General features: G+C 39.3%; 1 protein-coding gene across 1 annotated transcript in view; it reads left to right on the top strand.

The window, feature by feature from the left end:
* Positions 1–1,028: 1,028 nt before the first annotated feature.
* Positions 1,029–13,218, top strand: part of LOC146400134 (uncharacterized) — a 37,599-nt gene continuing 25,409 nt past the window's right edge. Inside the window, exons 1-4 of the mRNA XM_084978604.1 lie at positions 1,029–1,053; positions 3,637–3,936; positions 3,989–4,658; positions 5,392–5,497. Of these exons, the coding sequence (XP_084834730.1) occupies positions 1,029–1,053; positions 3,637–3,936; positions 3,989–4,658; positions 5,392–5,497 (1,101 nt within the window). The remainder of the gene's footprint in view (positions 1,054–3,636; positions 3,937–3,988; positions 4,659–5,391; positions 5,498–13,218) is intronic.

Genomic DNA, 13,218 nt, shown 5'->3' on the forward strand with positions numbered 1-13,218 from the left:
CTTTTCTTCGAAAACACATTAAAATGCTATTTAGCTTTTGGAGATACTTAGATAAAAATGCATTACCAATTAAATTATTACCATATACGCACAGTAACAGTGAGGTGGGTACTGACTTTAATGCTAAAATGTTTGACAAACATCAAAAGAATATTGCTCTGATATGTTCATAAATAACTTCAAAAAACATAAATGGACCTTAAAACATTTATTCTTCTATGACAAAATATAATTTTAGCTCAACTGTGCATGTAAGGTGAACTCAAATTTTTTTCTAGAATTCCTTCCCCAGACCTCAAACAATCAGGAAAATATTATGAGCCACACAGGAAGTCCATTCAGGAAAATATTACGAACTGATATGAAATGTTTAACATTACATAAAGAGTTACATGAAGAGTAACCAAAAATATAGGAAGTAAACAGGCATAAATGACCCATAATGGATATAAATAAATATGCTAAAGTTACTGTCTTAGGGATGTAGCGCAACATTACTTCAGATTAAGTAAACTTCACACCTGAAAATGTATAGTGCCAACATTAAGAATTTTTGGAGTAAGGAGTTCCCGTCGTGGCTCAGCGGAAACAAATATGACTAGGAACCATGAGGTTTCTGGTTCAATCCCCGGCCTCGCTCAGTGAGTTAAGGATCTGATGTTGTTGTGAGCTGTGGTGTCCGTTGCAGACATGGCTTGGATCTGGTGTTGCTGTGGCTGTGGTGTAGGCCAGCAGCTGCAGCTCTGATTAGACCCCTAGCCTGGGAACCTCCAAATGCCAAAAAAAGAAACTTTGGAGTAAGAAAAATTCCTTTATATAAATGACTGACAAAATTAATATTATGCTATAATCGCCAAGGCTAGTCCAAATCCAGTCTAGACTCCAGGATTAAACAAAAGAGAAGGGGATCTTAAAGAGAATCCTAAGGAAAGAGCTAATTTTGAAAGCTATGACTATTTTGATGTAGTTCGTTCTGAGAATTTATATCCATTTGAATCCAACCTCAAAGAATACCTGAAAGCCTGAGCATGCACAGGGCCAAAGCTAAACCAGGTCAGTATATCCCTGCCAAGGAACATCTTGCTCTGAAGTGTCCACCAAACAAGGATCACTTATCAGTTTATTTTTTAATTTATTAGATGTCAACCACTTTCAAGATATATGCAAAAGTAGACTGGTTAGACCCCACCAAACTCTAATTCAAGCTCTCATCTCTGAAGATTAAAAAAATGCACAATTCTAAATGGTCTATGGGTTTAAAAAAATTGTAAATGAAGAATTTCAAATGTTAGCTGACCCAACTTTAACATCATTGAATGTTACTGAAGTTTTTTTAAAGTTTCCTAAGTATTTCTTTCAAAGGCGCAATTTAGTAACTGCTTGCATAACAAATTCAAGCCATGAAACAATTACAGCAATGCCACATATCCGTGCTATGTAAAAGGTATGAGTTTCTATATTTATGGCATTCAGGTCTGATAAAAGCAAAAATAAGTGTTTCTTTCTTAATTCACATGAGTAAATATCTTCTCAAACTTATAAGTAAATATTTCACAGGATACAAATAGTAATAGGATATTAGAGCTACAGGGAAGCACAGTATTACAAAATATAGTTTATGGTTTTTAAAAAAAGGAATCTGTCAGGTCAGGAGATGCTTCAAAGTTTAACCCTGGGACATATGGCAGTAGTAAAGCATCTAATCTGTGTCACAAGACTTGGGCTTGAGTAAGCTTTTTTACCTATTAATTAAATGGCCTTTTTGCTAGTTATAGTTACTTAGATTTTTCTAAATCTCCGATTCTTCATATGCAAAATGAGAACCATATCAACAATATTAGAGACTAAAAGAAACAAATGAAAATATTTTAACTCATTTAATATGCTTTGAAAAACTTGAATTCAAAAATGTTTATGTACCAAAAAACACTTTCAAATTTCTCTAATTGAGTCAAACTGTAATATTACTGAGAAAATGCAAATCTAATTCTTAAGCTATGGTCCCAAAACTTTTTAGAAGGAAACTCTTAAATACTACTTGAGAAAACATGAACTGACATAATCAATTGGAATAAACACTGATATTGAAGACATGACAATTCAGACATGCCATCTTAAAATAGTCTGAATTCCCTTAAGATTTTTCAATATTAAACAGAAATTGGGACCTAGACGTAACAATTGTTAGGTCAGCATCTAATTTCAAACACAAAACCTTTGTTGTCAAGAAAATGATAAGGATGAGGCAAATTAGTCCTTGATACAACGTAAGATTTGTTTTCACAACAAAGCACACTGATCACTTATAATTTACAAACTCATAACTCACAATTGTTCTAATAGGTTTAGAGTAACAATAAACTTAAATATCATTATGATAGTTTATTTGCATTCTTCTAGTCCTAAAAAATTCAGCAAAAAACCCCCCTGATTGAATGATTAAATCATCACTTTGAATACTTAAAAGCCCTTTCTGAAATTTATTCCCAGAAAATTCACACCAGAAAGACATGTGAAAGTAGTCCTTTACCCACTACCTAAAAAGTCAAAACATCCACATTATTTAAGCTAGATATAAGATGAAAGTCATTTATATTCACTCATTAGACTTCAATCCTAAACAATAAAAAAATAGAACAAAATAGTGTAACCTCCACGTTTATTCAATTGCTAGTCTATTTACTGTCAACTCTTGTGGAAGAACTAAGGACAAGTGCCACTCGTTAAACTTCATATAACCTGAAAAGACTGTGAATTACAACAGACATGGACAATTCGAATTAAAAAATTTACCCTAAAGGGTAAAAGATATTAACTGGCATCTCTGCACAGCACAGGACCATGCAATTGAATGTTAAATAGTGGAAAGCAGTCTTTTGGATGCATCCAAACAATTTTAATATAAATTTCTGCACACCTTGAGAAATTTTCCCCATTACTTGGAAATGTTCATGATAGAGGCCTTGAGAAATTAAGTTTAGGAGAAATAGTAGCTAACTGCTGAAGTTTTCAGACACCACTATGCAGGGCAACTGTAATGAGGAGCTACCTCTTGATAAGATTAAACCTTCAAAGCAGAACAGTTGCTCCTAGTTTTTGAAAATTATTTAGAGACATAAGAAATTCTAGCCTAGAGACTTATTCTGTCTCCCAAAGAAACGCTTCACTAGGTCCATTTTATGCTAGTTAACGTTGCTTGTTATGCAGCACATTAATAATTCAAAAACAGTCCCTTTGAAGAAAAGTTCTATTCAAGCATTACAATTTGTCTTCGCGTAGCACTAAGTGGCTTTGTTTCCAGTTTCAGGGACTATTCTGGGATGTCAAGAGTTATATTATTTACTGCTCCAAAAGAGCCCTTGTTTCACTCTCACCCAGGACATAGGCAAAACTGATGTTTAGAGACAACTGATACCCAGAAGTGTTTAAAGAGGATCATCCTTTGGCTCTCTCTATCTCTCGTCGAAAATCACATCTACCTTGTAGGTTTGTTTTTGTTGCACCAAAAATATTTTTTGAAAGACACCTGCAAACATAACCTTCCTATCACCGCCGGGAAGAAAGACTATCAGGCTCAATCTGCAGTAACTCCAGGGAAACAGACGTAGTAAAACCCAATGGGCTGAGGAAGGACAGTGCTTAAGGAGCAGAAGGGAGCTCCCGAGGTGCAGGGAAGCAGAGGCGGCGCCTGTTTACAGACGCCTTCACCTTCCCCACCCCCACAGACTGGGGGTCCAAAAAGCATTTCCCGTGCTCACCCGCCTCCCGGCCGAGGCCCTCGGACTAACAGAGAGGCTGAGCAGCCTTGCGGCCCCCTCCCTCAGGCCGGAGCCTCCCTCGACCTCCCTCGTCCAGGGCGGCGTCTGCACCTCCCCACGGCCTACTCACCCCGCCAGGCCCTTCCGGCGGCACGCGGAGGCCTGAGGCCTAAAGGACGCCGGACACTGACAAGGCCCCCCCCACCCCGCCGCCGCCGGCGGGGCCTGAGGCGGGGCGGGCGGACGCTACGGCCGAGGAGCCGAGGGCGGCGGAGGACAGCTTCTACCCCGCCGCGGCTGCCTATTGTTCCCGACCGAGGCCTGGCCGTGGCCGCCCCGCTCCCCACGCCGCCGCCGCCGCCTGCCGCTCGCTCACCGCGCTGATCTGAGCAGCAGCTCCTCTCAGCTCCGAGTCCCCGCGGCCGTTGCCACCGCCGGGGCAGCCACCGCCGCCGCCGCCGCCACCGTCGACTCTGACTCTGTCCCAGGCCGCCGGGCCACGGCCGTCGCTGCTACCGCCAGCGCCGCCTCCGGCTTCCCACCTGCTGCTGCTGAGGCTGCTCCTGCAGCAGGGGCCATCTTGTTGGTCTGCCTCCTCTTCCTCCTCCTCCTCCGCCCCCGCCCGGTCGCTCGTTGTCCTCTCCCCCTTCCTCTTCCTCGGGCTCCGGCCCGCCCCAGAGACTGGGGCGGAGACGAGGGAGAGGCTCCTCCCTCCGAAGGCGGGGCAAGAGGAGGGCGGGGCGGGCGCCGGAGCAAAACTCTGAGTCACCGGCCGCCAACGCCCCGGAGGGAGGGTGGCGACGCTCGCTGCCTGATTCCGGAGCGCACCCACGCCCTGAGCCGAAAAACTGGTCCACCAGCGCCTTGGAGCCCAGCCGGGCAAGAGGCCAGACAGCGAGGGTGAACTGCAAAATTTCTGAGGTTTCCAGCCAATCCCGTGCTTACCTCTACGCCCTTGGCTTTCTCAGCTCCTCCCTATACTGTTGTTTCTTTTTCACCTCTCTCATCCACCCCAGGAGAATTTGTTCTTATCTCATTTTATCATGGTTCTTGATTAACCAGCTTGGCCCTGGTCACTTTTCTCACAGAGCTCCCAAAGAGTTCAGGCTCCCAACAGGTCTAAACCACTCAAAGGCCAGACATTCACGGCCCCAAAATGTCTCTCCAGACCTGTGTGACCAATGAAGAGCTGTCTAGGGGAGGACAGAAAAAAATTGGGCCCATAGAAGAGCTCTTGGATCTAAAAGTTAGTCATGCGATATTGAAAATTTCTTCTCTCAAGGAAAACAAGGCATTTTGATTTGGGATAATGGGAGACCACTTCAAGATGATTCAGTTTAGCCAAATACTTGCTTTTAAGAAAGGAGAGAAAAGTGAGTTCCCTTGTGGTGCAGCAGGTTAAGGAGCCGGCATTGTCACTGAAGTGGTTTGGGTCACTGCTGTGGCGTGGGTTCAATCCCTGGCCCAGGAACTTGTCACATGCAGGAGGGAGAGAGAGAAATGGAATTCTTTTCATACCATACATCCTAACTTCAAAATAAATCATCTGGAAGAGAGGAGAGAGATGGTCCTTAAAAATAAGCACCCAGTCAATATTTCTCTGCATTATCATGTTCTTTTCTTTTTACTTCAGGTCTTGGTCAAGGGAGCAGAAATTTTTGCTTTCCAGTCCTTTCTTCATTGCATATATCACCAATACCAAGAGAAGTACTATATTTAAAGAAGCTCCTGACTTTAAGGTAATAAACCAAATCACTATAAAAGATAGCGTTTTTATATTATTTGTAAATATATCACACACCTTCCTAAACTCTGAGCAGGGAAGTTCTTTTTAGTTGCTAACACCCTCTTGCTACACAGATTTCAGCTTCTTTTCAGAAGATCCATTGATGTCTTTCAACTGATTGGAATTTCCTCTCTTTGAAGTGGGCTAGGTCTCTAAGCATCTCTTCAACCCCTTAAATAGTGGTCGCAGTCCTACAATGAGCAAACTTGTAGCTACCATGGGAGGATTAGGTTAGTGTGTGCTAATCTAAAGTCTATCTCTTGGATAGCCTTTCCCTTCTCCAGCCAGGCCTCAGTCCCCTGCTGGGGAAAACAGATTAATCCGTTCCTCCAGTTTTTCCTCCTCCTCCCTTCTCACTACTAGGGAACCTTCCACAACAGAAGGTTTTAGCGGCTGTTGCTAGGCAAACATGCCAACTTCCCTGTCTAGGTGAAACAAGTAACCCAACTTCATAAATCAACATAGATATTTTAATTTCTTTGAACTATTAATAGTTGCATTTCAATTGGTAGACCTTCTTCACAGTTCCCTTAAAAATATGATTTTTAAGTTAAATTTATTTGTATTTCATAAATATTTCAGTTAAAAATATGTTTAAAATGGAGGAGCATCCCAAAATTCATTTTAATGATGTAATGAAACAGAAACATTTGGCAGGAAAAGGAGAAAAGCAGATTTGAGGAAACAGGGGTTTTCAATAAAAACTAATCTATAAAAGGTCCTTTATATGCTTTGAACTCCCCAGTTAGGCTAAATGTATAAGATACAGAGAATAATTTATCACTTGAGACTAAGTCTATTTAGAAGAAAGATAATATGGTTATTCAGTGAAAAAGAAAAAAAAAGATATTCTGGATTTTATTCCCAAATTAACTAAGAATTTTAGCAAGTGAATTATTAAACTCTTTTTTTCCTCATTTTGCTGTTTAAAATTTTTGCTATGTTATTGTTATATAATAGTTACTATTTTTAGGGTGTTCAGATTTAATATGAATAAGATTAAATAAGACATTATGTTGAAATTTATATTTAAACTTCTGAGCTCTTAAACTTGTATAATTTGTTTTATTTTATTTATTTAATTTTTAATGATTTTTATTTTTTCCATATTAGTTGATTTATAGTGTTCTGTCAATTTCTGCTGTAGAGCAAATGACCAGTCATACCTATATATATATATATATATATACATTCTTTTTCTCACATTATCCTCCATCATGTTCCATCACAATTGACTGGATATAGTTCCCTATGCTATGCAGTAGGATCTCATTGCTTGTCCACTCCAAATGCAATAGATTGAATCTAAATAATTTGTTTTAATCCCATGAAATTTATATGAAATAGTGCTTGAGAAATACCTTGAGCTAAGATAACATACTCATAATGAATTATTAAAGACAAATAGCTTAAATGTCTTACAGTCATTTGTGCTTAGAAAATAGCTTTAATACAATTTAAACAATTTCATTTTATTTTATATTTTATAATCTAATTCTAGAAATTTAGACTATGCCTCGCCCTCCACCACTGATATACAATGAAAATTAAATGCATCATTTCATGTAAATGACTTAGTGCATGGCACATAGTAAGTACTCAGTTTTTTAAAAAATTCATTTTATGTGTATGCCATTATAGCATTTAGTTTCTTGATCAAATAAGTAACTACAGTTTGCTTAGTATGAACCCTAAAAAAGTATTGGTGTTGTTTTTCACATCACACACAGATCAGTTAGAATAAGGTCTTATGAATCTTTTAAATATGTTTTCTCATATGCCTGTACTACATTGTTCTTCCTTTGATTATTTATTTAGAGCAGCCTATGCTTTTTAGGTTGTGCTAATTAATTTTTTTAAGCTACCACCTGCTTAAAAATTGCTCAGGAATGTATAATTGTCAATCTAAAGCATTGATTGTCATATTAAGGCTAGGAAAGACCTTAGATGCCAACTCACTTCCACAGCTGAAATGGAGACTAAGAAAAATTAGACCACATATCTACCCAACTAATTGTTATAAATAAATGCTACATTATTGAGGAAGGGGTTAGAGCATGGGAAGGGATGGAATAGGAGGAGAAAATTGAAAGATAGTTATGTTTCCCTGCCTTAAAGAAATTAACAATCTAGTATGTGGAATACAATGAGAGGTACATGTCAACAACTAGAATACATGCAATAAAAATAAAATACTTTATACTTTATAAAAGTATAAAGTAATGATTATTGCATTAAAAGTATAAAGTTATATGAAAGGTAAAAGGGGAAGATAGTAGGAATCTTTATTCTAATGTCATAGAATCTAACTTTTGACAGATATCAATTCTATGTATGATATTAGATCTGTACCCAGAGGCATAGAAGTACAGACAGCTTTTAATACAGGGCTAATTGGAGGGTATGAGAATAGATTTTGGATTAACTAAAAAAGTAAGCTAAAGTCTACACCTGGTTAAGTTCCAGCTAGGACCTGAGACTTCTCTAGTGTAAATCATTTGTGTATGGGGAGAGAATAACATCCTTAACAGGAATATATGCACAAAATAGGGAATATTAGAATTAGTCATTTGGATATTCTGAATTGCTTTAGGTAATCAGTGGGAGACCAGTTTAGTTCTCTCCATCCTTCCTACACATATACTTTCCATAATCTACTTTCTCCACCAATCCACACTCTTATTACTGGTGTTCATTAAGATAAGTCTCTGGCAGAGTTCCTGTTGCAGCTCAGCAGTAAGAAATCTGACTTGAGGACACAGGTTCGATCCCTGGCCTCACTCAGTGGGTCAAAGGATTCAGAGTTGCTGTGACCTGTGGTGTAAGTCGCAGACATGGCTCAGATCCCATGTTGCTGTGGCTGTAGTGTAGTAGACTCGCAGCTACAGCTCCTATTCAGCCCCTAGCCTGGGAACTTCCACATGCCACAGGTATGGCGCTAAATGGACCAAAAAAAAAAAAAAAAAGATAAATCTCTGGAATAAGAGGAAGATGTCCCAGACAATTAGACTAAGGCAATATGAGGAAACCAGTAGTTTCTAAGCTACTGTTAATCTTTAGAGTACAGTCACAAAACAGGCCCAAGTCAGTAACTGCAAACTAAACCAGAGGGGTTGTTTTGGTTCAGGGTAACAATCCAAAGTGATCATGGCAGATGCACTCCAAGTTAGTTCTAGGATTTCTAAAACCAGGTCCCTGTAGAATTGATTCCAAAAGAACTAAATAATATGATGTTTCTGAGTCCTGCCTGAAATTGCTTCTAAACTGGCCTACCTTCTATAAATTGAGACTATCTGAACTTCACCTGATCTCCTGAAACATGTCCCACGGTGATAATCAACAGCACTCCTTTATGCAAGAAACATCAGACAACTTTTGGCAAAGAGGTACCTTCTAGGTACTACTTTAAACAGTGCCACGGGAGAAGGCAGCTCCACTTTTTCACTTGGGCAAAACTCACTAGAATATTGTTTTCCATTATTGTATTAGTTTGCTAGGGCTGTCATAACAAATACCACACACTGGACAGCTTAAACGATAGATATTTTCTCAAAATTTGGAAGGCTAGAAGTCCAAAGTCAAGGTGTAGGCAGATTTGGTTTCTTCCAAGGCCAGGTCCTTGCCGTTAGATGGCTGTTTTCTTATCTTCACACGGTCTTCACTGTGTCTGTCTGTGTACTAATCTCTTCTTATTGGGGCACCACCAGGCGTGTTGGATTACGGCCTACCCTTATGACCTTACTTTACCTTAATTATCTCCTTAAAGGCCTCATCTCCAAATCCAGTCACATTCTAAGATACTGGGGGTCAGGGCTACTTCATATGACTTTGGTGTTGAGAGCAGACGGGATGAATAGACACAATTCCTAACAATAATAAATACTACTTTTTAGAATATCATACTTTTGAACAAAAGGCACACTTGTGAAGGTACAACTTTAAATCTACCCAGTTAAATCTGAAGCTTTTCTTTTTTCAAATTACTCCTCACATCACAAAATATCCATGCTTTGGGGGATATAAATTACCAATAATAAATAGGATACTAGAATTTTTTTTTGTCTTTTTTTTGGGGGGGGGTGGCTGCACCTGTGACATATGGAGGTTCCCAGGCTAGGGGTCCAATCAGAGCTATAGCTACCGGCCTTCACCAGAGCCACAGCAACGTGGAATCCGAGCCACATCTGCAACCTACACCACAGCTCACAGCAAAAACACCAGATCCTTAACCCACTGAGGGAGGCCAGCAATCAAACCCATGTTCTCATGGATGCTGGTCAAGTTCGTCAACCACTGAGCCACGACGGGAACTCCAAGATACTAGAATTTTAAAAAGTGCTTATCAAAATTATCTGAGTCACAATGTCACTAAGTTGTGTGTCACTAATGTCAGTAAGCAGAAAACAGATACCAGAACTTGGATAGATCCAAGATTAGTATGAAAGGATTAGTATTTGTTTATAGGGCTGATGATTGGAGCATCATTTAACACTGCCTAAATAAGCAATTTTAGATATATTGAGGTCAAATACATTTTGTAACCAACAAATGATATCCTCCAGCACATATGTTTGATATTTCTTAGGCATTATTAGATTTATCATGTCAGGAGTAACCCGTTAAGAAAAAGTTGAACATTGATGAATGGGATGTTCAGGAAATCAGAATTTGAAAATGTGCTTTAAGCAAGGTAGAGTGCATTCTAGGTACTGCTTCCTTTTGCTCCTTACTTTCTAGGATCGGGACTTAGGGGAGTCTTCAGAGTTCGTTCTAAAAGATTACAAATTAAAGATGAGCTCTGCCAATTGGACATAGTTCTGGAACCAGACAGGAGGCTGTCCCTATGGTACACTTCTCATTGAAGACGAGTATTCAGCTCCCTGTTACTCAATGAATTTCTTTCCCTTTTGTTATCCTCTAGGCTTAAAAAACATTTATTTGAATGTTCTAGTCTTTTCTCAGCTGTGTTACCTTCTATCAACAGGAGAATTCTGTAGCCATGCTTAGGCCAGTCATTGTTACAGGTCAGGGTAGCATCAATAATGGGAAATACCTGCAGCTCCCCATCAAGGAAAAGCAAATCTAAGGACCTAAGGGTCAGTCTTTCTCCACTTGGGTATTTTTCTTCTGTTTAACAGGTAGAAAGACCTAGTGCCAACCCTTGTTCCACTACTTACTAGCTGTGTTAGCCTGTGCAAGTTGACCTAAGAATGCTTTGGTTTCCTTTACTATAATGTAAGGATTATAAAATGTATCTCAAACAGTTTTTATGGAGATTGAAATGAGGAAATGCATGTAGAGCATCTAATGCAATGGCTGACGTCTAGTAGATATTCAATGAATGAGAATTATTACAATTATACTAGGTATTGTGTATTGCATTAAGCTGGTGATTGTCAGTTTTGTGTGAACTTTTATCAGCTATGTGTACCCAGCTCTGATCTGACCCTAGAGATTTTGATTTGGGATGTTGGTGTGGGCCCAGAGATTTTTTTTCTTTTTTTGGATTTTACAGAAGATCCGTCTTGTTATCTGAGGTGAGAATCATTGGCATAGATGAATGGTCAGCGAGCTTTTTTTGGTAAATGGCCAGGTAATAAATATTTTAGGCTTTACAGGCTGTGTGGTCTCTGTCACCACTATTCAACTCTGCCATTATAGCGTGAGAGCAGCTATAGACAGTATGTAAACAAATGACCATGACTGTGTTCCAATACAACATTATTTACAAAAACAGACCTAAAGGGATAGTAATGGGCTGGATTTGTTCCCCACACTGTTGTTTATCGAACTTGTCTTACATAAAGAAAGATTTTATTTGCTATAGCCAGGGAGAGTATCTTATTATTATTATCTTCAACAGCTTTAAAAACCTGACATATCATGACCATATATAAACACAATTAAATAAACAGACAGAGCTCCTGCCTTCCAAGGAATTAGTAATCTAAAACAACAATAGCACAGACATAATATTTATAGGTAATCTCATATGAGCGTCAGATAAACAGATGACTATACAAGACCAAACATGAAACTGAGTTCAGATGTGGGCATATTTTCCTAGTGCTTTTGATTTACAAATATTGGATATTTGTAAAAGTCAGAGGAGCACAAGGACTCATTCAGGAACTATGAAGAGGAGAATGGTTCCCCCAGATTAGCTCCCCTTTTTCAGCAAGAAGCTATATAAAGGAGCATCTTTTATTTTTACTTTACTTTTTGTCTTTTTAGGGCTGCACCTGCAGCATATGGAAGTTCCCAGGCTAGGGGTCAAATCAGAGCCACAGCTGCTGGTCTACACCATAGCCACAGCAACACAGGATCTGAGTGGTGTCTGTGACCTACACCACAGTTCACAGCAATGCCAGATCTTTTAACCTACTGAGCGAGGGTAGGGATCAAACCCACATCCTCATGGATTCTAGTTGGGTTCATTATCACTGAGCCACAGCCTGAACTCCAGGAGCATCTTTTAAAAGGAACCCATTAAATGGGACATAATGACTCTCCACATGGCTGAATTTGCTTCTCTCGATAGTAATTTCATCAAAATACATTACTGTCAAATTTATCCTTTGGGGTTAAGGGCTATGTTAAAGCTGAAGTTTAATGACACCTGTGACCATTCCCTTTATTTAACTTGGAACAAAGAGAAAGATTTCCTTTTTTCAATACAGGAGTAATACGTTTAGAAGAAAAGTCAGTGAATCTATTTATGTGCTTGTGTCTACATGTATGTATGGATATGTTTAAATCAAGTTACTGGTAAGTTAGTAACCTATGCCTACAATTGTAGAAATGATCCAATAGTAGCTGTTGGATGGAGCAGGATTCTCATATCTCCTCATACCCCTGAAAGACAGATACAAATAAAGGGTATTCATAACTTTTTGGCTGCTCAGCTTCTTATCCTCCTCTCCTTACACTGTCTGGGAGTTTTCCATTTGGGAATTTTTATGGGTGGCAAGATCTTTTCTCCCACTACAGGCCATAGGGTCCAGATACTTGCCTTCTGCCCAGAACTTCCCCCTCCCTACCCTATGCCTCCATAGCAATCTTAGGGTGAGGGAAAGTGATCTAACCTTGGTAGACAGGTTGCTCTTAGCTGGGACTTTGAATCTGGGCAAGTTATGCAGAAGTAAGTAGAATTCATCCTGCTTGCACCTGTGATACCCAGAGTTGGGAGGGACAATGACAACAGAACCTAGGGTGGTATCCAGCATCCACTGGCTGTGGCAGTAGTACCCTAACCAGGCCGTTTCAAGACTGACTTTGGTCTGGTTCGAGCCACCTAACTTCCCTCAGTTCCCTTCCTTACCATCAAAACTGTGAGTCAATGCTCTTTCAAAAAATTCCCCTTCTGTGTAAGTTAGCCACTGAGATAGTTTAACATATAAGGGGAACGGTACAGAAGTCAAGAGTTTACAGAAAGAATCCATTTTCCTATTTCTCATATATTTGGTCTTTAGTCAGTTTAATGGAGTTATCCATGTGTTTTCTTTCTTTGGGCCCTGATTTCATGGCTCTAATCATTAGACTCTCAAAACTTAAGAGTATATGCATTTCACTTAAACCAAAGTGAAAGTATCCTAAATTGCATGTTACCTTTTGTTACTCAGTTCATTGATTATACTCAGATAATAAGTAGTCCTCTTAAGCTTTCAATTTGAC

The sequence above is a fragment of the Sus scrofa genome, chromosome 9 (genome assembly GCF_054392235.1).
Source record: "Sus scrofa isolate SSC_HxYL_T2T_F1_AM1 chromosome 9, Sscrofa_HxYL_maternal_Yorkshire_Landrace_v2.0, whole genome shotgun sequence".
Taxonomy (NCBI): Eukaryota; Metazoa; Chordata; class Mammalia; order Artiodactyla; family Suidae; genus Sus; species Sus scrofa.